Source organism: Anarhichas minor, unplaced genomic scaffold (genome assembly GCF_050575085.1).
Source record: "Anarhichas minor isolate MPS153535 unplaced genomic scaffold, ASM5057508v1 ptg000005l, whole genome shotgun sequence".
NCBI lineage: Eukaryota > Metazoa > Chordata > Actinopteri > Perciformes > Anarhichadidae > Anarhichas > Anarhichas minor.
The window spans coordinates 1,398,944-1,423,973 of record NW_027466451.1 but is presented as its reverse complement, the minus strand read 5'-3'; the positions used below and the strand labels follow the sequence as shown (position 1 = coordinate 1,423,973).

Below are 25,030 nucleotides of genomic sequence, written 5' to 3'. Positions count from 1 at the left end.
AGCCCTCGAACCAGTTCCTAGCACAAGGAGCACAGGTGAAGCAGCTTTCCTAAATCTTTAAAGGTCCCTCTACAGTGAATCACACGTGTAATTCACCCAGAAGCCCTCATTCCAGTAAAATGTCTTTGGCGCTTTGGGGCTAAAGAGCAACATTCCTTTTAATCACAATCCAATGCAGAATATTTTCCACCAAAGCCAATCAAGTGGCACACACAACAAATGGCCAGTAGGAGCTCCAGTTACTCCCATACAGCCTAATACAACATTACTATTTCTTTCATTTAGAGGCTTTTTTCTTTTTTGCAACTGTGAATTTATTGCATCGTTTGACAGTCATGACATTGTCAGGTGTTACACTCCTCTTTCTCAGTCCACATATTAGTATAAATTGTCCTTATTGTCGTGGCAGTGTTTGCCCATTGGCTGTGCAGCCCAGTGGGGTCTGCCTTGGTACCGATGTCCGCTCACTCACCCCGACCTCCCTGAGCAGACCACAGAGGTTCTGCTGCTGTTCCAGCAGCTGGATCGCTGCCTCCTGCAGCCTCCGAGCATCTTCCTGCTTCGGCCTCTTCACCACACGGCCAGCTGGGAAAAAAACACGAAATGCTGCAGACTTCAGACAAATGTTTATGTGGACACCGTTTCAGTATTGTATAACACAGTTTGCCAAACCGTATGTAATTCGGTTACTTTGAAGTCTGAAGTTGAGGCAAAAACTAAACTGACTCAGATTAGATGACAAATATGTACAGGTGTTACGTCGAAGTTTGCTTCCTCGTCGAAAAGCGTTTCCCTCCTATGAAAATTAGGGGGGGCGGGGGTCCAGGTATAGGTACGGGAACGCATATTGACGGGGAAACAGTATTCGGCACAACACCGCTACCTTCAGTGGGTGAACTTGTCTAAAACAAATGTAACTAGGAATGGTTATCCGTGAAGGGTCACGCCAAACTCCACTTAAAAAGCTTCCAATTGAATGTATCCACGTCAATGGCCGGAGTTGATTAATTTAACGCCATAATTAATCGCTAGCATAAGTTAACGTTACAAACGCTAGACAGTATTTATCGAGACAATACAGACGCGGTCACGATGACATCAACGGGGAAAATGGACTAGGCTAGTTAGTCTGACTACATTTTGAGTGTGTATTTTCATTTTAGACTGTATTCGCGACACGTTGTTTGGTGCTCCATAAGTAAGAACGCCAACATTAGCTAGCTGCTGTCAACTCACCGAGGAGGCTCGACAGAGTCCTCTTCTGAGAGACCGTTTCACACGATGCACTCAGTGCCATTTTTACTTTACGGCTGAATCAGCGCTTCGAGAGAAAGTCAGCGTTTCAGCCAATTGTCCTTCTGAAAGCAATACGTTTGGCGGCGCTAAATGAGTGCATTCATTCCCTGGTTAGCTTTTCCCAGGCTGCTGCGGCACTGTTTTGGTCCACTTTCTCCTCCATGTTGCCCCTCGCGCTCTTCTCTCCCATTGGTCTGCGTGAGAGCCAATCAGGATAGACCACTCTATGTGTGGGACAAACAAAGAAGTATTCCGGAGATTTTAAGTGACGCAGAGATCGAAAAGTGGCCGATGGTATGTCACTGTTGTTCAGCGGCATAAACCAATCTCCCTGGAGTGGTATGCCATTCCTTTTTCAACTGCATGTACCGTTTACTGAAGGCAGGAGCTTTTAACATTGGCCATAATATCAGTTCCAGGGTACATAAGCAAATACGAAATCACTTTGTCATTTCAAAAGCCTTGTAGGCGCTACTTTGTCAATAAAGTCAGAAAAAATACATTTACGCCATCACTGTTCGTGAATCAAACAATTTGCATACATTTGCATATGCATCAGGAGGCGGCACTATTGTGTCTAGTGAACTTCCACTTTTAAGCGGTACCTGCCTTCAGGAAACGGTAGCTATATGCCATTGGAAAAGGAGTGGCCTACCTACCACTCCAGGGAACGGTATACTGTATACTGCTGAACACATTGGCATACTCTCGGCCACTTTTCGATCTTGGTGCTACTGTTTTTTTTAATGTTCAGCCGGTCCTTTTCTTACTCTAGATAACTTTATACATTTTTTTAAAATCCAATCTATGTATATATGTATTTGTGGAACAAATTTAAAACTGAATTTAACTAAACTTTTAAAAAGTTGTTTTTACCCTCTCTTGAAGTCAATAGTAAATCATTTTATTTTTGCATCCACCAAACAGTTTCCTGTGTTTAATTTGTTCCTTTTTTTGCGAGTCAGCGATTCAAAAGCAGGTTTCTCCTCTGTGGCTCTGGTGTTTGTTGCTGAGCAACATTGTGTTTTCAAACACAACCTGAACTCTTGTTGTGTAGCCTACCTTTCCTCCTGTCCCCTCCTTTGGAACAGTTTAAGAGAATAAGAGCCTCTCGTTACTGCACCCTGTGATATCACACAACATCTCTGCATTGCGGATCACATTTCATCGTACTGTTTGTCTGTTCTCTTTGTTCCCAGTTTTGTTTATTCTATTAACTGTCAACAGAGCGGTGCTGTAAAAGAGCATGTGTATGCTCAGCTGATCTGTATTTAAAAGGGCTAAATAAATAAAACTGGAGGTGAATTTGGAGTCGCTATGATGTTGTTTTCCCACGATTTGTTATTTGTTGTTGTTACATTGCATTATTTAATGCATTCTGTTGCAATCTCGAAAAAGGGTTAAACACAGCCAATGGAGTGGTCATGTGGGTTAGAATCAGCATGATCGATGCAGGAAGGAAAAAGACAGAATGAAGTGTATGTGTATTTTTCTCAATACTGTGTTCCAGTTGCACATTACATACATACAACACTGATGGTGGAAGAAGTATTCAGATGCTTTACTTGAGCAAATGTACCAACACTGCAATGTAAATCAATGTAAATACACCACATTGCAATTAAAAGTCCAGTATTCAAAATGTAGCTTAAGTAAAAGTACAGTACTGTAATAAAGTACTCATCAGACACAATGGGCCCTGTCAGTGTTACTTTACTATACATTACAATGCTGGTGTATTGTTACTAATGTATATACGGTACATCATCTTTTATAAGCTGATATACTGTTTGTATATGATATATTAATCTTACTATATACTTTTCCAAGGGTGTACTTCTGTCCACAGTTTTTTCCCCAGCTGTAACTACTCCATGTCCATTGTTGCATTGTGGGACAACAGCGTCCATGAACACCGCAAAGCAAATCTGAGTGTACATGGAGGCATTTTAATGCTAGTACTTCTTTATTTTGTCCTTTTTCTCTTTTTTTACCCTTTACATGCATCAAAAAGGCAGTCTGATGTGTTTTACAGATGAATATTCACAAAAACATTATATATAAATATAAATTAATTAAATAAGATTTAATCAAATTCAATAAAATACATTTTAATGAATAAATACGTAATTTAAGACGAGACTAAACACGTAAGACAACATGTTTAAATAGGAAAAAGGAAAAATAAAATATAAATGTAAAAAATATATATACATACGTATACAAATATTTGTATATTGTAAAGCCCTCTGAGGCAAATTTGGGATTTCGGGCTATACAAAATCAATTAAATTTAATTGAATGTATATATATATTTATAAATATATGTATACACCCCCCACCGTGCCTCAGTGTGGCCCTAGCTGTAGTTAAAGCAACCTTTAGTCCCTTGGGCTTCTTCCCACCTTCTCTCTCACATCCTTTTTTTACAATGTGAATGCCCCACTGACTAATGCACAGTAGAAACGCTATGCACAGCGATCAGGACGCGGGGCATGTCAGGACAGGTGTGACTGTCGTCTAAGCCTCGTCCTTTTTACATTATAGAGATTTAAAGGGTTGTCTTGCTCTACTGTGGGAGGCTGCAGTGCTTTCTCAAACTCCACCATGTTTGTGATGTGCAAAATCAAAAGAGAGAATAAACACTTTGAAAAGAACAAACAGGATTGTGACTCAGTTCAGGTGTGGCATAATGAGTGCCACACCTGGCCCGAATCCCATTGAGTGGCCATGACTGTGCGGCGGCGGCCTCCATCTTGCCCTCCGTGTGTTGGAGTAGAGATCGTTCTTCACGGTGTGCAGAGTGTATTTTCTGGACTTCCCAGCTTCATTGCGGCAGGCAGGCGGCAGGAAAACCGTCTCGTGGGAGCCGCTGAAAGGAACTCATGAAAACTTAATGCAATGTGTCCTCATGAATTTTTAAGAGGCCCCTCTTCCCATTGTGCTGCTAATGTGCGGGGTGGTTATACAAACAGGAGATGCTGATGTACCGGGCTGAGTGCAAACTCACCAGCGAGGCAGAGCGTCATCTCCGTGAGGAACAACACACAGTGACACCTCAGCACGCACACACACACACACACACACACACACACACAGTCGGCTACAGTGGCAGCTCTTGTCTGGATCAAGTGAGCCACTGACACTTTTGACAAGTGTTGATTGAAGGCTGACTGGATCTGGACCTCAGCAGGATTTCATGCGTGTGTGTGATAAAGTTTGAGAAAGAGACAGAGTGAACGTTTGGCGTCCATAGAACATGCATTGGCAGATTTGTAGTTGTTTTGTGTATCTTTGTAGTCGTTTTGTGTCTCTTTAGAGACTTGTTGTCTCTTTGTAATCATGTTGTCTCTTTGTAGTAATTGTGTGTCTCTTTGTAGTTGTCTATCTGTGGTCATTTTGTGTCTTTTTGTAGTTGTAAAGTGTCTCTTTGTTGTCACTCTGTGTCTCTGTGTAGGTGTTTTGTAACTTGATGTCGTAATTTTTTGTCTCTTTGTAATTGTTTATTGTCCTTTTGTGGTCATTTTGTGTCTGTTTGTAATCTTTTCGTGTCTTTGTATTTCATTTGTGTCTCTTTGTCATCATTTTGTGCCTCTTTGCAGTTTGTTTGTGTGTCTTTGTGGTTGTTTTGCCCCTTTTCATAGTTTTTGTGAGTCTCTTTGCAGCAGTTTTGCATCCCTTTGTAGTTGTTGAGTAACATTTTGTAAGTGAAGGCCGGGGGGGCCTTCACACTTTGGGCCCCTGGGCCTTTTCTCAGTATGCCCATTCAGTAATCCATCAGTGTCAACATCATGTCACTGTGATTGCACAAAACTATTCCAACAGCAGGTTAGCTCACAGACCACATTTCATGCATGTCATGAAAAAGAGAGCATGGAACAAACGCATTACATCCTCTGAAGCTACACTTTCCAGACACTCTTGAAGCAATCACTGACTTATTTACCATGTATTAATTAGCGACTGACGTTGCACTGTGGGACTACCAAAAATACTTCATCTTTGAATTACAAAACTTGATAAAGAAATTAAAATATAATTTAGTGTGTTCAGTACTTGTATAGAACTTACTTTGTGACTCAGAGTTAACAATAACCAAAAACAAAGAAATTATGTGAAAGAGTAAAAGATGCAGATCAAATAAACAATATTTAAAAATATATATATCTTAATACAGTTCATGCATATATTTGGACAATATGGACCACCGCTAAAATGTATTAATATTTCCAAGTTAAACTCTATTTAAGCTCAAAAATAATTTGTAAGAAAGCTGATTTTGCCCCCGTTATGCATGTAGAATCTTTTAAGTTCCCACTTATTGCATGAATGTATTTAGTTCCAGTTACACCCACGTAGGTCAGGGCCTCTAGTGGCAAAACAATCAATAGTAATGCTACAAAAAGGGTTCATGTTGTAACCTGCGAGGAAGCGCAAAGCGGTCGTGACTCAGAGAGATCATGTTGCTCTTCATACAGTCACCCTTCCCTCGGGACAAACAGAGAACCGGACGGCCCCCTCCTCTCTGCGAGCGAGGCGGCCACAGGAGTTGAAAACACGCCAGCACCGACTGAGACTCTCAGGCCTGACCACATTCAAGCCCAGCCTGGAGGCGTTACAGCTGTGCTACATTCCTGAGAGCTCAGTCTGATCTGCTGGGCCAAACACAGCAGGTCTGAACACTTTTTTCCCCTACTGCAAAAAAAAAAACTACGGAAAGTTAGTGAAAGCATGTAAAAAGAAGAGAAAAAAAAGTCTGCTGATCTTGATGTGTAAACAGGAAGTGCAGTCTTTACATTAAAAACCCTTCCCCTTCGTTCACTGAAGCCATTTCTTAAGACAGAAAATAGTAAGGTTGTTGTGCTGAATTCTGAACAATGACCACATATTCTGAATGTTGAACCTACTGATAGTTTACTTTAACAAGAGTTGACAGATAAATCCTGGACCTTGTTCTCTGGTACAATAGGTTACTAAACCAAAGGCCTTCTGCATGGCTTGTTTTTCATTTGCCAGATATCTGCCACCGGCCGCACAAAGGTGGTTTGCGGTGCTTGAAGCAGTAAAATCTAAATTTGAAAAACCCTCTACAGTAATATGTCTTTACCGGAAACAATGTTCTTGGTACCCTACAGAACACACTGTTAACACACAACTGAAAGCACTTCGTACCAAACAAATAGTCCCTTGGAAAAAACTGTTAACAATGTGTTCACATTCCGGTTTCAGTGGAAGGTTAAGTATCTCCTGTGCGTGTTGCTACTGTTTTTTTGTCTTTTTCCTTTTTTAACTCTAACAATTGGAATTTCAACACATGCCGTGAAGCCGTTCTTTAAATACACAAAACGCCAAACAACTGTTCAGCCGTCTGTGCACTGAAAGGAAACTAAACCGTCACAGGATGGTATTCTGGTCTCACTCTTCGTGCAACATTCAGCCTGTTAGCTCTGTCTATATTAACACTGACTTGTTAGACGCGTTTCTTAGCACACACACACACTCTCTTAACAAACAGAAGCCTGCTTTAACAATGTTTTTATTTACTTTTTCTTCACTTCTCCTCGCTAATATTCAAGTACATGGATTCGCAGATCCAGGAGACACAATCAGTGGCAAATACTTTCATAACATCATCATGTTCCTGTTTGATTACCCCCAAATGATTCCACTTAACCCCAAAAACTCCTCTCCCCCCCCAACCAGGCTAAGACACATGGACCTCTTGTAAACATGATGCAAATCGATCTTTGCTTTTTGATTACAAAAAGTAATCTGGTACAAAAATATCTTTTATAGGTATGTCTCTTCTTAGGAATATTTACACTGAGTACCTCACAGTATAATCTGATTTTAAAAAGTACATACTGTAAAATAAACACAAAAGGGGGGTCTCAAGAGGGGTAAAAGGCCTTTGGTTTTCATGAAAAATACGACAAAACACAAAAAAAGTCCATTCGCCGTCAGGTGCACCACAATGGTGATGACTGGACTTGTGGTTGTCGCGTGTCTCGAAGACAAGACTGCGGGGACACCAAATGTCCACAGGTTGGAAAGAGTTCATTCTTCAAAAAGTTCTGAACAAAGAAAAAAAAAAAAATAAGACAGCGGCTACAATCAGGCGTCACTCCTGGGGACTGCTGACCCGCACAACCTCCGCTTTGCAAAGTAGCCCAGGACTATGAGCAGCATCTCCGAGGTGCTGCTGAGTGCCACGATGAAGGGCGCCTGGGATGCGAAGTCGGCCTCCGCCCGGCGGAAGGACAGCTGCATGACAGCGAGTGCCAGCAGGCTGTTCTGGACGCCCACCTCGATGCTGACCGTCTTCCTCAGCGACGGGGCGAGGCCCGCCAGCTTGGCCAGGACGGCGCCGACCACCAGCCCCAGCAAAGGCACCGTGACCCCGACCGCCACGATTTGGGGCCTGACGTTGGCTAGAATGGACGCGCCCATCTGGTAGGCCATGAAGATGCCGCCGACGATGAGCGCGAAGCTGAAGGGCCGTATGAGCGCCAGTAGGACACGCGTGAGGGCGGGCAGGCGCAGCTTGACCAGCATGCCCAGCGAGATCGGGATGGCGATGAACAGGAGGGTGCCGAGGATCTTCACGAACGGCACGTGCAGGGCGGCGTGCACGCCCAGGAGCCGGCCGTACAGGGCAGACGATAGGGGCATGGCCGCCGCCGCCACCACCGTGGAGACCAGGGTCATGGAGATGGCCAGGGTGACGTCTCCTCCGAGCAGCAGGCTGTACAGGTATCCGCCCCCGCCGCCCGGGGCCGAGCAGGTGATGACCAGGCCCAGGGAGAGCGCTTTGGGGAGCGAGGCCAGCCGGGAAACGCAGTAGGCATACAGTGGCATCACCAGGAACTGACCCAGCACCCCCAGGAGCAGCGGCACCGGGCTCTTCAGTAGGCCCCGCAGCACCTCCACCTCCACCTTGCACCCAAACGCACACTTGTTGACGAAGATGAGGGGCAGCAGGGCAAACAGCACAGGGTTCTCCGAAAAATGGGACAGGCCGCCGGACTGGACCAGCCGAGTGGCCGGGTCATCGTTGCCGGGCGCCACTCTGATGGAGTAATCCGTCCTCTCTTCGATCAGAACCGGCACCGAATCCTGGTCCTGGTCCTGGTCCAGCAGCTGGATCTGCAGCTGAGCCCGGCCTGGGAACCCGGAGCGAATGCTGATAACGTAGCTCTTGGCCGTCGCTGCGTGGCCGCTGTCCGTCACATTGAGTATGGAGAGGACCTCCGGGTCCAGGGAGCGGACAGTCACCGTCTGCTTCCAGCTCTGGCGGCCCTTCCTGCTCGCCGCGGCGCTCCGGTACTGGCTGGCGATTACAATCACGCCGTTGGTGTTTTCAGGAAACTCGAATTCCTGCGACGACCCGTCCCCGATAGTGATATATCTGCTGCCGCTGTCGGCCGTCAGGTTAGTGTCGTGGCTGCTGTCGACGGTTAGGTTTCCGGTGGCCCACGCCCGGTCCGCTCCGCCGATAATAAGGAAGAGACAACAGAATGTAAATAGCGTCCTCATCTTATTGACGGACAGAGGGCGGAGGGGCGCCACAGAGACACGCTTCTCCCCCGCGAGCGGCCTCCCCAGACGGTTACACCGCCGCCCTGTTACACCAGGATGGTAAACTTCTCATTCTAGTCTCCGGTACAAAACAACAGCGTTGGCAGCCGGCTCCACATCTCGTCTGGTTCCCATTTTCTTGCTGCCTTTATACCGGAACCTAAACATCACCCCGCCCTGTCCTGTCAGAGCCCACAGCTCTACGGCAGCAGCCCCCTCCGGCACACAGGAACACACGCTCGCACAGGTCTCTCTCGCAGCTTCCCCTTTTTTTCTACTCGATGCGAAGGTGTCCGTCTCGGTGAACCGAAGCCTCGCCTAGTCCTCCGTTTTTATTGTCTCCCCGGTTTGTAATAACGGAGAGCATCGTAGCTCGGCTGCCGTTTGCTCGCTGATCAGATTTAGTTCAAGCTAGCTTGAGTAAAAGTCTCACTTCCGGTCTGTAAATTCCAAAATAAATCACTTTATCTTCGAGCAACATTGGTTGGACGCAACAAAGCGTGTAATATATGTTTGTTATATGTTAACTTAATTGATTTGAAATTGCACTGGTAATTTACACCACCAAGGTCCTGGATTACTTACTAATTTTGATTTGTGTGTCAAAATATATTTTGAGGTTGTTTTTATATTGCTCACGTGGTGAAAACTCATAAATAAAGAGCTGTGTTCATTAAAATTACGACAAATTAACATAAATTTGCCGGAGTTGGTAGCCCACTGGTTGCATTGGACTTTATGGGAATTTAGAGTCAACAAGGTATATACAGGTGTTACAGAGGTCGGTGATTGGGGAGTCGTTATTTAAGAGGGGTTTCGTAATTCTCATAATTTTATCAACTTTGTATTACATTTTTATTGAGAGAACTGAGCAAAAAAAATCCATTTACATCATTCTCTTGTATTGTATAGTATCATGCATGGTCCTCCAGGCGACCCAAAAGCTTCAGTCTTGTGTATCAGCTGGTTTGTGCTAGTTTATCATCAACTAACACAACAAGGGCCTTAAAATGGCTCCTGCTTTATCAATTCAATTCAACACAACTTGATTTATGGCTCTAAGGGTAATTGTTTGCAGCCGCTCAAGCGTATGCTATTCATACAGTTTGTAAAATGTTTTTGGACTAAACATAGACTGGCGTCATAATCAATGTTTTCTTGCCTGGTATTGTTTCTCCAATTGTTACTTACTAAATGACATCGTATACGTTTTAATTGCTTAATGAAAAACCCCACTACTTCCTGTCTCTGTCTGGGTAACCCTGACTAACTTGACGTAAACGTTTATTAATCCAATCGGAGCGGCCCAAAAGCGTCAACTCTCCGCGTCCTTCAGCCAATGCGCAGGGGCGGTCACATGGGAGAGGGAACACCGTGATTTGTAGGGGGGGGGGGGAGGGTAAACCAGGGATTACCCATCACACACAGACACACGCACTTAATTTCCTGACCAAAGTGAAATGGCGGAATCCTTATAAATGAAAAAACATAATGATTAAGTGATAGTTAAGCAGATAATAACGCTTGTTAACACAGGCTGAAGAGATTTTAACCATTTGTTATACTGTATGATATAAAATATGTCACGTGAATTTTTAAGTTTTCAAGTCTCTTATAAAATGCGGTTGCTACCAAGCGACTAAATGAGACTACAAAACGTCCTCACACTGTCTGGTTCGCTTTCACAGCCTTGTTGTGTTTCATACTCATGTGACCGTGGTGTAGTTCGTTTGTAGCCTGATGTGATATATATATATATATCATTTTATTATGAATATTATTTAAAAGGAATAGATTCCAAATGAGTAACTTGTGAGTATTGAATTATCAATACCATACATTCTTGTGTCGTTCATGACTCTTAACCACAGACCTTATTTCAGACATCTAACCAAAAGCCTATTAAAAATATAAAATTCGAAATGAGGGAACTCGTGCAAAAATGCTGACTAATTTCCAGGTTTTAGGAGTCATTCATGCAGCACTTTGTTAAATCATATTTATGTGAATATACTAATTATATTTGTGTTTGATTGCACTCTTTTGCTCTTGTAATTCGTTTTTAATGGCCGCCATGTGTCATGTGATTTGCCTTTGACTGTAATAATTTTTTTCTTTTTCTAGAAATCAGAAACTGGCATGAGTTTGCTAGATTTTAAATATCAACCTAAAAACCCAGCCGTAGTGTTGCTAACTCGTTTCTAATGAAAGTAGCTAAGTATCTGTGTTGAATTGAAAGTTTGTCAGGGTCCATCCCTCGTTGACACCGCTTCCAGCTCGTCTGTCACTTTCACATTCTCTGTCTTATTGTCTTTTACAAACATTGAAACTGTAGGCCTGTTGCTCCTCCCTATTGCCCTCTTAATCCAGACTTTCCCTGTCAGTTTCAGTCCCCTGACCTTTGATCCCTGTAGCATCTTGTGACACCCATCGATTGAGCTCACGGCAGACGCTCAACACAGTCACACTCACTGAGCAGTTTCCAGTTACAAAGTAGGCTGTTGCTTATTTGTCATACACCAACAGCAGACACAACCGGGGAAACCCTGCCGCTCATCTCGTGGACGAGGCATTGAAGGGGAACTCCATTCCATCAGCATAACCCTGCAGAGGATCCCTTTTTATAGCAACTGTGCTCCTGCCGGGAGTCACTCACATATTTAAAAAGCCATTTTCAATTCATAACCCTCCGGTGTTCTTTCCAGGAGGGGGTCAGTGAGGTCACTGGGTCGATATTTTCCAGTGCAAATGTCACCTGGGCTTACCCAGGATATTATCTGTGTTAATATCAGTCCCGGGACGGCCTTGTTCACCGTCTATTGTGTTGTCATGAGTTGTGCGCCCTCCTTCTGTCAATGCGGCTAAGTCGCGGCTTCCAGAAAAAAGACAAGGCGGGAGAGTCCACACAGTGGAAACACTCAGCGCACGCCAAGGCAACCTGCTGGGACGATCGCACCGGCCCCCTTCTTTGACATTTCACGGAGCGACAGCCAGTTGTTTGGGAGGCTGTCAGGCACACACATTATGTGCTGCTCCCCTCCCAGGGCTGTCTAATTATTTACCCACCGAATGATAATTTACCTCATGACTTATTTCGCGAACAGAGCAGGAGAGAGGGACAGAGAAAAAAGTGAAGAGAAATGCAAAAAGGCCTCTCAGTTACATTCCACCCCCGCTCATCTCGACACTTCCCAGTGATGGCCTTGGTGAGAAATCACAGGATTCTGTTTACCCGGAGAACACAGCTTCCTGTATTTGCCTTTTGTGTGCGAACACACTGCATCTGTGTGAATATTCATGAGCCAAACTCGGGGCAGTGGTTTTGATTGGCCTTGCGTCATGTTGCAAATGAGTTGAGAGCAGTCGTGATGACTAATCTGAAAGAGCCCTGTCCTGAAATGCCAATTTAGCACCGGTCCATGCAAGGTTATCCACACAGGCTAGATGGCCTGGCAATATGTCACAAACAGGACCGAAGCCAGGATTTTATAAATACTGAGGAAAAGGAGGCCAAAGCCTCCCAGTGAAACTGCTGAAGGGGTGTCATACTGAACAAAACTCATTTTAGAGGGGGTGAGAGGAGCACATGAATGCAAACATTTTGCTTCACGTTGAGTTTAAACCCACTGTAAGCATTTTTGAATTGCCATCTCATTTTAACTGTTTACTTTCTGTAAGTGTTGCTCATGGATGAACAACAGGCACAGGCCCAGAGTGTCAGGAGGCTCCCCTGGCCTTCACCTACAAAATGTCACTCAAAGAGACATTAACCAACCAGGAAGAGAATCAAAATGACCACAAAGAAATAGAAAACTACTACTAAGAGACACAAAACAGCTACAGAGAGACAAAAAACGACCACTAAGAGACACAAAAACACAGAAGTGTGTAACAAAAATAAAGAGACACAAGAAGAAGAAGAACAAAAAGAGGCTAGACAACTATGGTGGAGAGGTGGTGGAGCCTTTTTCATGGCTGTGCTCAGGGGGCAGATTATGAAACAATGGGCCATTATAAAGCCTTCTTCTTATGCCACACATTGATTTTGATGATGAAGTACTAAATACTTTAATATACTTTAATCTCCATTTTAATATTCTAAATCCAAGAGTTAATATGGCAACTATGGCAACTGCGGCCGGTAGCTCCCATGAATTTCTCTGCATTTTTGTCTTTATTTTTTCCATGTTTATCACTAATGGCATATGAAGGAATACATTCATCAACATCTGAAAAGGAAGCGTGTGGATTAAGTGCAGCTGCCCTTGAAACGATCACCGCTCCACGGCCGACCAACCAGCCAGACCTGCTGGTCCAAACGATACCGAACTGCCCCAGGGAGGAGAGCCAAGATAGAAGCTAAGCTAACCCAGCTAGGACCTGAGGCTACTCCACTACCCAGCATGCTGCTGGCTGTCTGATGTTCTGTTGCAGAAAAATGAGATGAATGAAAGCAGCGGGAGGTCGGTGACTGTTGGGCCCACATCTTCACAGAGACCTGGATCCATCGTGGTCCAGGATCAAGCTGAACTTGATGGGCGGACAGCAGCACAGAGAGCAGGACTCTCAGGACCAGAGGAGGAGGACTCTGTGTTCACGTCGTGATGCTTGGTGCTCAAACACAGTCAAAGTTGATGGACAATGTTTCCATGATGTCGAATTTCTAATGTGAAGATGTCGGCCATATTGCCCAGAGAATTGTTGGTGCTGCTGTTTACGTTCCTCCTGATGCAAAATAAAAAATTCACTACAGTAATGTAAAACTGTTTTTGTTTGTCATGTGTTTGTTGTTACAAATGGGCTGCTGAAGTAAAGCTGAGGCTGACGGGAGTTTTGCAGGTATTTGGTCATAAATAAGTAAGTGTTGGAAAAATTGGAATATTGACCAGAGGTGATCAGTTCCTTCTGACAGGGCCTGAATGCGTGTAGCTCTGTCCTACCAGACCATCCAACCGGACAACCTTTATTGCAATAAAGTTAACCCAACTTAAAGCATGTGACGTCATATAAGCCCAACTCGGATTTTAAGATGTCCATGTAGTAGTTCCTAGAGGAAGTTGGACTTCATGAGCTTTGTCCTTTGTCTTTATGCCTTTGTTGCTGCTGTTGTTTGATAAATGCACGGCTGCCTGCTCAACACCTGCACCACAGAAGTCAAATGAAAGACTGCGTCAGAGGACGAGATTTTATTTTTCACAAGATAAATATATAAAAAAAAGAAAAAGTTCTGCAAAGTCTGCTGAACTTTTAAAATAGACCCTCCCTGTGTCGTAGACTGAGGTCTTGGCCTTGAAACCGCATGCCCCGTCACTGACGTTGACATTTAACGCTCAAAGAGGGAAGCATCCAAAGCAGGGAAATCACTTCAATGGAAACATCTCAATGCAGAGCTGTGATCTCAAAGAAACAAGATGGTGGCTTACAAGGCAAAGTAGGAGGAGCAATCGATACTTGTCAAAAGAAAAAATAAATATATGTATCCAGCATGTACATCCCTGCTCTTAATTCAAAAGTGTTTGGGACTGATACAGGTGAGGATGATTACTGTATTATTTTAGACAGAAGCTTCTAGTCAGTGTCGAAGTGAAGTTGGCCAAGACCAAAACATTGGAACGGAAAAATCCTTTTTTTCTGACCGATGTCTGTTGAGTTTGGGAGAGCTGCTGTTCTCTTTCTAAACTACTGTCCTTCAGGCACTGGCGGAGGGGGGAGGGGGCACCGATGCAAGCACCTGCATCCAATATAAGGCGTTCAAAGCAACAACAACAACCAAAAGTCTGAATCCAGTTATGAGAACAACAAAGACGAATAAAAAGAAAGTAGAACACACAAATCATTCGTTAACCAAAGGTTTGAAGATTGTCGTATTCATCATAATGAAGCGGTTGTTGCAAAGGAGGGAGACTTTGTTTGTTAGTGTTACCAACATGCCGCTGTCCATTTTTTACTTTTAAAACACCAAAGTGCAAAAGCTGATATTTCATTCCTGTTAAATGTACACGTCCACCTTCTCACCAACAGAATCACCCATTTAAACCATCAGATGCCCAAAAAAAAAAATAATGTGGACATGATCGCTATAACTGCTTCTCAAAGATTCTTCTTTTTCATCATCATAAACTATACAGTTTGTAAAATGTGTTGTCTGTTTTTTTTGTACATGGTGTGATTTGAGAAGTGGTGAGCGTAGCCACAGGAGGAGGAGGAGGAAGTGGAGAAAGAGGGAGAAAAAAGGGCAAGTGAAGGGTCAAACGAAATCTAATGGGGAATTCTAGGGGGAGATGGAAACAGGAATAGATGCCTTCTCAGGTGGTATTTCTAGCCGTTGTGTATTTATAGAGTGGGGGGGTGGTAATCGATAGGCTCATTAAGTCCTCCTGATAGAAACAGTTCGACAGAAACGTTGACGCACAGCTCCCGTCGGTGTCTTTAAACTCGTCTGCTTCCATGCGGCCGTGAGCGCCGCCGTTGCCTCTTCCTGGACGAGCCTTCAGTTCCGCAAAGCGGCCAACCTGGAACCGTGGCAGAAAGAAACATGGGAGAGATTAATTGTTTGGAGCTACAGTCAAATGAGATACAAGCTATAAATAAATAAATAATAATAAATAAATAAATAAAAGTTATATTTCCCCAACCCTCAGCATCATGAACTATGACCGAGATACATGGGGCACGAACACAGCACCATTATATTCACCTAAAGCTGCTACAAGGACGGCATCACACTGCTCATCTCTATTTTGGAGGGACGAAAAGAAAAAACACTCCCTCCATATGTCATTAAATCAAATGAAAATCTATCTTAAAAACTAAATGACATGTATACTTGGATCTGAATAAAGCTCCAGTTGGTTGCCAACCAGGAAGTTAGCTTCGCGCTGGTTCCCTCGACAAAAAACTAATGGGATTGTGTTTTTTCATTGCTTTTTGGATTGTTGTAGAAAATAAACTCGTTAATGGTTCTTATTTTCTTCAACCAGATAATCTTCACAAATTAACCCCACTTTAGGATTTCTGAAGCTTGAATACAATCGTCAGAAGTGAAAGGCTAATGTTAGGCTATAAAGGAACTACATCACAGTCACATGACCTCACGTCACCACCACTGGGATGACGTTTAGTCGTCTCATTTAGACACTTTTTTAAGACACGTAGAAGCTTCTAAATTCAACAGACTTATTTTATATCGTAGACCAAAACGTTTAAAGTCTCTTCAGCTTGTGTTCAACACAGACAGTATTTCAAGGCATCTAACCAAAAACAGGGAACAACCACAACCCCACTTCAAAACCCCCTATCAACTCTGCCTTCAAAGCTTCAAGCTGTCCGCCTGCTTCAGCATGAAGCGAGAACAGCTGCCAGAAGCCCGTCAATAAGGAGATAACAACAACGCCGCCTAATGAGCATCTGACAGGTTGGCATGTGAAAGCTGGTAGCTGTGTCGTGTCCTAATTATGTTTCCTGGAAATAACTTGTGATTATACGGAAAGACCACCGCAACAGCAGACGACACAGAACTTCACTGACATCAACATCAGTGTAATTGCTCTTCTTGGGTAGTCAAAAATAAAACAAAAAACAATTATTTTCTTTATCAATCAATCAATCTGTTGACCATTTATGATTCATCACTTAGTATAGAAAATGGTCAACACAATATCCCAGAGCCCACAGTGACATCTTCCTCAACCATAACATATTCAATTTACAATAAAACAGTAAAAAGAACTAAAGGATGTTTGATTTGATCATCGACTTTCCCAACTAACTCATAAATCTATAGTTTCAATGTCAATGAAAACCATTAGGACTAGGAGGCTGAAGCTTTACAGGGAGGTCAAGTGTGCGCGATGAGGTGTGTTTTTGAGTTCATGCCAATTGGCAAAAAGAGGGTGTGGCAGTGGGAGTGGCCTGTAGCAAAAAGGCGCAGAACTTCTAAACGGATTCCCGTACACGACCAAACTCATGGACCGTTTGTCGTAGACTCTGGTCGGAGGCATCGTCGCCCTCAGCAGAGGCTTCCTCTTTCAGGCTTGTTCAACTAACTGTTTGGATAATCCAACTAAAGAATCGGTCATGGTCTTATATTATATTTATGATTATACCTGGACCCTGGTCTTGCCTCCTGCTGTGGCCCTGCTGACACCCACTGCTACTATCATTATTATTAGTATCACCATGAAACCTCACCAGTTTATTGCTTACATTAAGACTATTATTTTTTGTATTCCAAGTTTTTTTAAATGTTATGTTTGAACATGCTAATAAGGCATTATCTAATGGTAACATTTGGTGAATTTAGGAGAAAATTACAGACGCAGAAATAAACAGCTAAATGTGTGTTTCAAGAAGACGTGTTATGGAAGCAAAATAGCCCAAAATCTTTAAATTGACCAGTGCATGAAAAACAATGTTTTGGCCTGTAGTATCTCCCCTTAAGGACCAATTACCACCGACTACGAGGAGGCAACACAAGAAACTGTTGTATCTTCAGGATTTCCTTGGTTCAAAGAACATACTGTACTGTGCATTTTAAAGTTAAGGCTGCCATAGCCCATTTTGACTGTACATGAGAAACCGCTGTCTAACCTCAGTTCATTTGACTAGTTTCTCCATCTGAGTTGAACATATTGTTTCTTGCAACAGTGTTCTGAGTGTGGGGGTGGTAGCTTGCTGTGTAATCTAATTTCCTGATCACATGCTCTATTCTAACTGCCAGTTCATGTGATTCTTATTAGACCGGCACCAGAGAGTTAAAAGAGTTGATCAGGTGAAGAATCAGTGTCTTGCTTTAAAGGCACACTATGCAGGAATTTGACACTTACTGTTTGTAAACACAACAATCAAAGTTGACCCTTCCCCCCGACTCCATCACACCAGAAGCGCAAGCCCCCGTACAGCAGCACACACGACAGTGAAACCCGAACCCAGATCTACTCGCGTCATGGAAGGAGCTTTTGTCCACATGGCGTTATGACTAGCTATAATTGCGTTTTTCCGGCGCTGTGTCGGCCATATTTGTTGCTTCCACTTGGATAAGATGTGGACGTATTCCTCTTGACGTCAAACATTGGTTTGTGGATTGCCGTTTTGAACCCTCGAGTTTGGCATTTCGGCTATCGCCATCTTGGATTTTGGCCATGTCCATCTTGTTTTTTTGCAACCAGTGAACGGAAGTGACCATATTTGGACTGCGGAGGAGTGACGTAGAGACGCCGTATACGGCTCTGGTAGCAACTTGTCAATCACAAGGAGCCCCGCCTTAAAGCATCCCCTGCTTTATGGTCTGTTTGACTCTAAATGGACCATAATTTACTAAATGAACATCATGCTGTATTGAAGAAGACTTGAAACTAGAGATTGAGACCATAAACTCATGTTTACAATGTTTACTGAGGTAATAAATCAAGAGAGAAGTAGAGTCATTTTATCATAGACTTCTATACCACCAGATGAGTCGCCCCCTGGTGGCCAGTAGAAAGAATGCAAGTTTAAGGCACTTCAGCACCGGCTTCACTTGCCGCCTGGCTGCAAATAATGTTGTTTTTTCATTATGGATAAATGTGTTGATTTTTTTCCACAATTAGTTGTTTGGTCAAAAAAATTGGGGAAAAATGTCCTAAAGCCCAAGAGGACGTCCTCAAATGCCTTGTTTTGTCCACAACTCAAATATAGTCAGTTTACTGTCATAGTATATAAAGCAGAAAATATTCACATTTATGAAGCTGGAATCAAACTTTTTTCTTTTTTCAAAATTAATCAAACTGATCAATCAACCAACTACCAAAGTCGTTAGCCACTAATTTAATAGTTGACAACTAACCGATTACTTGTTGCAGCTCTATCCTGAACGCACCAAAATTGTAAGAAAGCCCTGCCACACATTTGAAGTGGGTGATAAGGGATGATTGAGAGGGATTACCTTTTTCTATACATTGTTTTCTAGGAAAATCCTGCATTGTATACCTTTAAGGACAAATGAGTCGGCAACGCAGATGTTGCCTCTAACCTGAAATTAGGTAGTTGCGGGACGGAGCACATTGTCCTGTACCGAGCACAGGCGCTGGTCCTTACCGTCGAGACAGCAGGTCCTCCCTGTCCTGGCTCCGCGAGCCCTCCGCTCCCACCGAGGTGCCTCCGGCGGGCAGCTGGCTGAGCTGGTCCATCACCTCCAGGCCGCTCTCCTCTGCTATCTGGTGGATCAAGTCGTCCACCTGTTCCTGGGGCGTGGTCAGTGTCATCGCGGAGCTCATGGAATCCTCCATCACCTGGTGTATGGGGGGACAGGGATGGATGGAGTTGGGAGTAGGAGAAAAGAAAACTCAAGAGAGTGCAGGACTGGGTTTTTCTAAAAGCATTAAAATACATGTACAAGACCAAATGCACATCATCTGCAGCCACTCACTGAGGTGTGGACGTCGAGGTTCTGGACTTGGCTTTCAAACTTGTCCATGACCGCAGAGACCTTCTGGAGATCCATGGAGCCCAGAGCTTTGTCCAGAGATTTGGTCACCTGGGCCATGTTTTTGGTCACCTGAGGGGAAAAAGAAAAAGCCTTTACGACGCGTTTGTGTCATTCTGGAAAGACAGAAAACGACGTGGTAATATGAAAATAGCTTTATAAACCTGCATCGGTAGAGCGGACCGAACGCAGCAACTTACCGCCTTCATGGTAACGGCGGTCTGGACTTTGGAGGCCACCGCGTCCACTCGAGACGACATGCGCAGCCAATTGACGGATTCATTTTTTTTCCGGATGGCGTTCTCCGCATACACTCTGGCACATTCCACGTTTTTCTGCTGCAAAGCCTGGCGATGAGACAAAGAATCTGTCAACTTTGAAAAGCTGTGTTCACAATTCACCTGGTATTCATTTAGTAAAATCCTCCATGTGTAAACGTGTTCAGACTGATGCACAGCATCACAGTTGCGTGAGCTTTAGTGTCAACATTGTAAAGAAGCTTTTTATAAATGGCGTCAACAAAGGCTGCACCTGAAGAGGGTTTTCATTATGGAGGTATGTTAGGATTCATTCTGACTTTTACCAAGTCTCTTGTATGTCACAGGATGATGACAAACACTCATTAAATATTACCAGATCCCACAGTGACGTCTTCAAATGATTTATCTAAACTGCCAAAATCCAAAGTACAGTATTCCACTTAGAAACATAAGAAATTGGCCTTTTGGTCCTGCTCACAACTAAACATGACACGATATACCTGTGGATGGTTGGGAGGGAGAAACCGGGCTTTAATGAATTTTCTTAATTGGGATAATCGTGAATTTACTCACATGAAAAACCTGTTCCAGCTCGTTATCACGTAGAAGAAAAAAATAGATCCAGATTTTTTTTAAATACAGGAATTATCATGTAAGACAGAGCAGACTAACACAATGTTGGGATTTTTCGAAAATATATTTCTCCCTTAAATTAAAATTTCAGATGTATATTTCTCTATAAGGGGGACCTTATGATTTATGATGATCCTATTTAAGATAAGTTGTTTTTCACCATGAAAGGATGTATGTCCTATCTGCGACGCAATCAAAATACTTGCTTCTTCAAATTCCGGTATGTTTAAGTGTCATTTTAATAGTTGTTTTTTTTTGCATATTTTGATCATTACAGGAATAATATAATGAATCGCAATTTTTGTGGCCAATCCTGACATTTTTTTCATATTGTCCCGTGTCTAGTTAGAACATAAACAATTAATGTTATGGGGACAGAGTCAACTACACACATATACACATATATATATATATACATACATACATACATATATACATACATATATACATACAGTTGTGTGAAAAAGTGTTTGCCCCCTTCCTGATTTCTTATTTTTTTGCATGTTTGTCACACTTAAATGTTTCAGATCATCAAACAAATTTAAATATTAGACAAAGATAACACAAGTAAACACAAAATGCAGTTTTTAAATGAAGGTTTTTATTATTAAGGGGGAAAACAAATCCAAACCTACATGGCCCTGTGTGAAAAAGTGATTGCCCCCCCCCCCCCCCCCCCTGTTAAAACATAAATTAACTGTGGTTTATCAAAGTAATTGAGATCTATCAGTCTGGAAAAGGTTACAAAGCCATTTCTAAAGCTTTGGGACTCTAGCGAACCACAGTGAGAGCCATTATCCACAAATGGCGAAAACATGGAACAGTGGTGAACCTTCCCAGGAGTGGCCGGCCGACCAAAATTATCCTAAGAGCGCAGCGACGACTCATCTAAGAGGTCACAAAAGACCCCAGAACAACATCCAAAGAACTGCAGGCCTCACTTGCCTCAATTAAGGTCAGTGTTCATGACGCCACCATAAGAAAGAGACTGGGCAAAAATGGCCTGCATGGCAGAGTTCCAAGACGAAAACCACTGCTGAGCAAAAAGAACATAAAGGCTCGTCTCAGTTTTGCCAGAAAACATCTTGATGATCCCCAAGACTTTTGGGAAAATACTCTGTGGACTGACGAGACAAAAGTTGAACTTTTTGGAAGGTGTATGTCCCATTACATCTGGCGTAAAAGAAAAGGAACATCATACCAACAGTAAAATATGGTGGTGGTAGTGTGATGGTCTGGGGCTGTTTTGCTGCTTCAGGACCTGGAAGACTTGCTGTGGTAAATGGAACCATGAATTCTGCTGTCTACCAAAAAATCCTGAAGGAGAATGTCCGGCCATCTGTTCGTGACCTCAAGCTGAAGCGCACTTGGGTTCTGCAGCAGGACAATGATCCAAAACACACCAGCAAGTCCACCTCTGAATGGCTTAAGAAAAACAAAATGAAGACTTTGGAGTGGCCTAGTCAAAGTCCCGACCTGAATCCGATTGAGATGCTGTGGCATGACCTTAAAAAGGCGGTTCATGCTCGAAAACCCTCCAATGTGGCTGAATTACAACAATTCTGCAAAGAATGAGTGGGCCAAAATTCCTCTACAGCGCTGTAAAAGACTCATTGCCAGTTATCGCAAACGCTTGATTGCAGTTGTTGCTGCTAAGGGTGGCCCAACCAGTTATTAGGTTTAGGGGGCAATCACTTTTTCACACAGGGCCATGTAGGTTTGGATTTGTTTTCCCACTTAATAATAAAAACCTTCATTTAAAAACTGCATTTTGTGTTTACTTGTGTTATCTTTGTCTAATATTTAAATTTGTTTGATGATCTGAAACATTTAAGTGTGACAAACATGCAAAAAAATAAGAAATCAGGAAGGGGGCAAACACTTTTTCACACATCCATCCATCCATCCATCCATCCATCCATCCATCTATCTATATATATATTTTAATAGTTTTCTTGCACAAGTAAAGAAAAGCTGCTTTGGAATCTATTTTTATTTCTTGAATGAATTTGTATTTTATTCACTTGCAGTTGGTATATGCAATGTGAAATTATAGACTGTGTATAAGAAATGGACGTAGTCAAAGTGATGCCACCTTCGCCGTCTTCGGCATTGGCTTCACCTTTGAGACCCGGGGGCTGCCGTCTGGTCTGCAGACATTGATTTGTGTCCTTGTGTTCTACTCTCCTGCACAAGTTGTGGGCAAACATTGGATGTGTTGGTGGAGGAGTGCAATATTAGTGTGAGTGACCGATGATGTACTGTACTGGACCAAAAGGAGACATTCTACAGAACCAGGTTACATTTGGTTTTAAAATACAATAAAAAAGGTATCACAAAGATATCAAATAGAGAAAAGCAGGCAACTCTTTGCATTTGTTATCATTGTGGGTTTAGTATTTGTACCATATACATATTTAAAACAGTTTATCAACCAAAAACAAGCATCTAAAAAAACTCACTGATCAGGTTTTAGCTCTCCATGTTGTAGTTTGTGCTGCCCGATAACAGGGTGTTTTTCATAATGGTTCTACTGTGAGGATTGCAACTTGAAAAGTGGATTGCTAATGAAGTTAGTAAAATCATAATACTTTCAAAAATAATAAAAACCAACAACAGCAGCTTCACATGCATGTGAGGGTGTTAGACGGGACATGAGAAGTGGAGTGAAGAAATATCTCTGACATGCATTAAAACAGGGACAGCGATGCCTACTGACCTTATAGCTAAAATATTTACCGTTTTAACAATTAGCCGTTCATTATAATAATAATAACAGTGATGCATCACTTTCACAAAACAACAGGCACTCTAGTCAATGCTAAAGTTGTACTGCCCCCTGCTGACTGATGAGTGGAACTCCCTGCTGTCATTTGACCAGAAGAAGAAAATAATCTACTGATCAAACAACTAAAAAGATTTCTAATCATGGAGCTCCATGGCAGGAAAAGGTTATCAGACAAGGTGAAAACACAACTAAATATTATCGATAGTTTCAAAGTACTCAAAATAGAGTTTTTGCCTTTCAGATGAAGACAGAAAAAGTTGATGGGAGAGAGATAGGAGTGTGACATGCAACAGAGGGCTTCCATAGACGGCATTGAACATTGTAGGACTCTGTGATCACAGCATATGTACGACAGGCATGTCAACCCTTCAGCCCCCACGATGCCCCGGTGGCCTGAAGCTCGGACCAGTCGGCTCACCTTCTTGACCTTGGCCTGCTCCTTCCCAGACTCCTTCTCTGCCTTCTTGGACAGTCTCTCGAGCTGCTTGGAGGTGAACTGTGAACCCCAGAGAAAGAAGTACAGGAAATGAGTAAATAATACGCAAGTTGTAACACGCTTGATATGGATTAAACCTTCTCAGAGATACATACCTTTAGCTGGAAGAGTGTGTCTGTGGGGACAGTGAGAGAGTTATGCGCTGTATATAATGTTGACTGTCACAAAGGATTGTCTTTTACATAGCAATATACTAACTCTTACATTACTAAAACATTAGCTTTTCATTCTCTGAGATTGATGGTAAGAAGTTGTCCACACTGTTTTCTTTGCTTTAAGAACCGATGTGAGGGTCCCGGGACAGAGGATGTCGTACGTGTACAGATTGTAAAGCCCCTCCGAGGCAAATTTCTGATTTTGGGCTATAAAAAATAAAATAAATTGAAGGTGGGCACATTTTCACTTGAAAAAATACAACAATTATGACAACAAATATTCTCCAAAATCTGCTAGATTTACACAGCCTAAAACCCTCAAAATTGTTGTACAATAAATCATAAAGGGGGAAATCCCGTCACAAAATACAAACAGCACAGGAAAAAGTCAAATAATTGATTATATTATAAAGTATTCCGTTTCTGCAGGGGCTGTTACGGTTATCCAATAAAACATTATTCATTGCAAATATATTGTTTTATTTTTATATTGTTACAACCAATACAACAATGTATATTAAATACAACCTTCTCACCAGGATTCAATAAGCTACTGTATATTTCAGTTTTAAGTCTTAATGATTTTATGCAAACTTAAAGAAGTGTCTACGTTTGTCGAAGCTACACTAATCAAATTTGAAAAGGAGTGTGACATTCCTAATGTAACAGTAATTTGTTAGGAAATGATTCACTGACAGTCATCGTTAAGATAAGATGTTGAATCAAACCAAATGCCAAAATAATAGTCAGGCTGGCAACTACAGTTAGATAATGATACAAATAACCTTCTAATCATAACAGGTCTGACAGCTAACCTAGCTAACCAGCCACCCAAGCTAACAAGCTAATGTTAGCTATCTGTCATTAGATTGGTGGTATAGCTAAAAACAGAGGCAACGTCTATCAAAATGGACCGTTCAGCGATTAAAACACCACATACCATCCATGGCGAGACGAATACGATTCTAGGGGATCACAGGAAAAATATTTTGCGGCTTCCCAAGTCTCCTTTTGGTTTGTTTTGATAAGGCGGTGGATCCAACTTCCTGGTCCTAGAGTAGTCACGTGATTTGAATTCCTCTCGTCTTCGTTCTTCTTCTTCTCCTTGATGTTTTTTGGCGGTTGGCAAGCAACGAAGTGGTGCATTACCGCCACCAAGTAGCGTGGAGTGTGGAAAAAACCTTTCCTGAATAGCTCTTCACAATTCTTGAACCTGAGTTGATCTTCAAATGAAAAAGCCCTAGCATGATGCACCTACAGATGAGACATACCTGAGACGCTGATAATCAATAGATGACCTTTCACCCCTAATATATTGATCTTAATTAATAATTCCTCCGTCTACATCAGGTCATAGTCCTC

General features: G+C 42.6%; 3 protein-coding genes across 5 annotated transcripts in view; all 3 read right to left on the bottom strand.

Moving 5' to 3' along the window:
* The window catches only part of fanca (FA complementation group A), a 34,886-nt gene extending 33,423 nt beyond the window's left edge, over window positions 1–1,463 (bottom strand). For both annotated transcript variants that reach the window (XM_076075690.1, XM_076075696.1), the window contains exons 1-2: window positions 1,237–1,463; window positions 473–585 (exon numbers count right to left, since the gene is read on the bottom strand). In XM_076075690.1, coding sequence (XP_075931805.1) covers window positions 473–585; window positions 1,237–1,297 — 174 coding nt within the window. In that variant the 5' untranslated portion in view covers window positions 1,298–1,463. The remainder of the gene's footprint in view (window positions 1–472; window positions 586–1,236) is intronic.
* A 5,356-nt stretch (window positions 1,464–6,819) lies between these two features.
* slc10a3 (solute carrier family 10 member 3) lies at window positions 6,820–9,548 on the bottom strand. The gene has a single exon (XM_076075665.1). The coding sequence runs from the start codon at window positions 8,830–8,832 to the stop codon at window positions 7,411–7,413; it is 1,422 nt and encodes a 473-aa protein (XP_075931780.1). The 5' UTR covers window positions 8,833–9,548; the 3' UTR covers window positions 6,820–7,410.
* Window positions 9,549–14,045: 4,497 nt separating this feature from the next.
* On the bottom strand, window positions 14,046–24,760 carry chmp1a (charged multivesicular body protein 1A). 2 transcript variants are annotated; one of them, XM_076075672.1, is made up of 8 exons: window positions 24,609–24,760; window positions 23,609–23,628; window positions 23,436–23,513; window positions 19,537–19,683; window positions 19,280–19,408; window positions 18,949–19,142; window positions 15,572–15,609; window positions 14,046–15,386 (listed from the first exon to the last, which is right to left on the bottom strand). In XM_076075672.1, exons 1-8 carry the CDS (start codon window positions 24,613–24,615, stop codon window positions 15,304–15,306), a joined length of 696 nt encoding a protein of 231 aa, XP_075931787.1. In that variant the 5' UTR covers window positions 24,616–24,760; the 3' UTR covers window positions 14,046–15,303. The 2 variants fall into 2 exon arrangements, with proteins under 2 accessions (XP_075931787.1, XP_075931796.1); XM_076075681.1 differs by lacking the exon at window positions 15,572–15,609 and having other exon boundaries at window positions 24,609–24,758.
* Between the last annotated feature and the right edge of the window lie 270 nt (window positions 24,761–25,030).

Excerpts from the sequence above, each read along its gene's own strand:
- slc10a3 (XM_076075665.1), bottom strand. The coding sequence starts at position 8,832 with ATGAGGACGCTATTTACATTCTGTTGTCTCTTCCTTATTATCGGCGGA.
- chmp1a (XM_076075672.1), bottom strand. Across the intron at positions 23,514-23,608 it reads ACACACTCTTCCAGCTAAAG|TTCACCTCCAAGCAGCTCGA; the intron begins GTATGTATCTCT and ends TGGGGTTCACAG. Across the intron at positions 19,409-19,536 it reads CCGCCGTTACCATGAAGGCG|GTGACCAAAAACATGGCCCA; the intron begins GTAAGTTGCTGC and ends TTTTCCCCTCAG.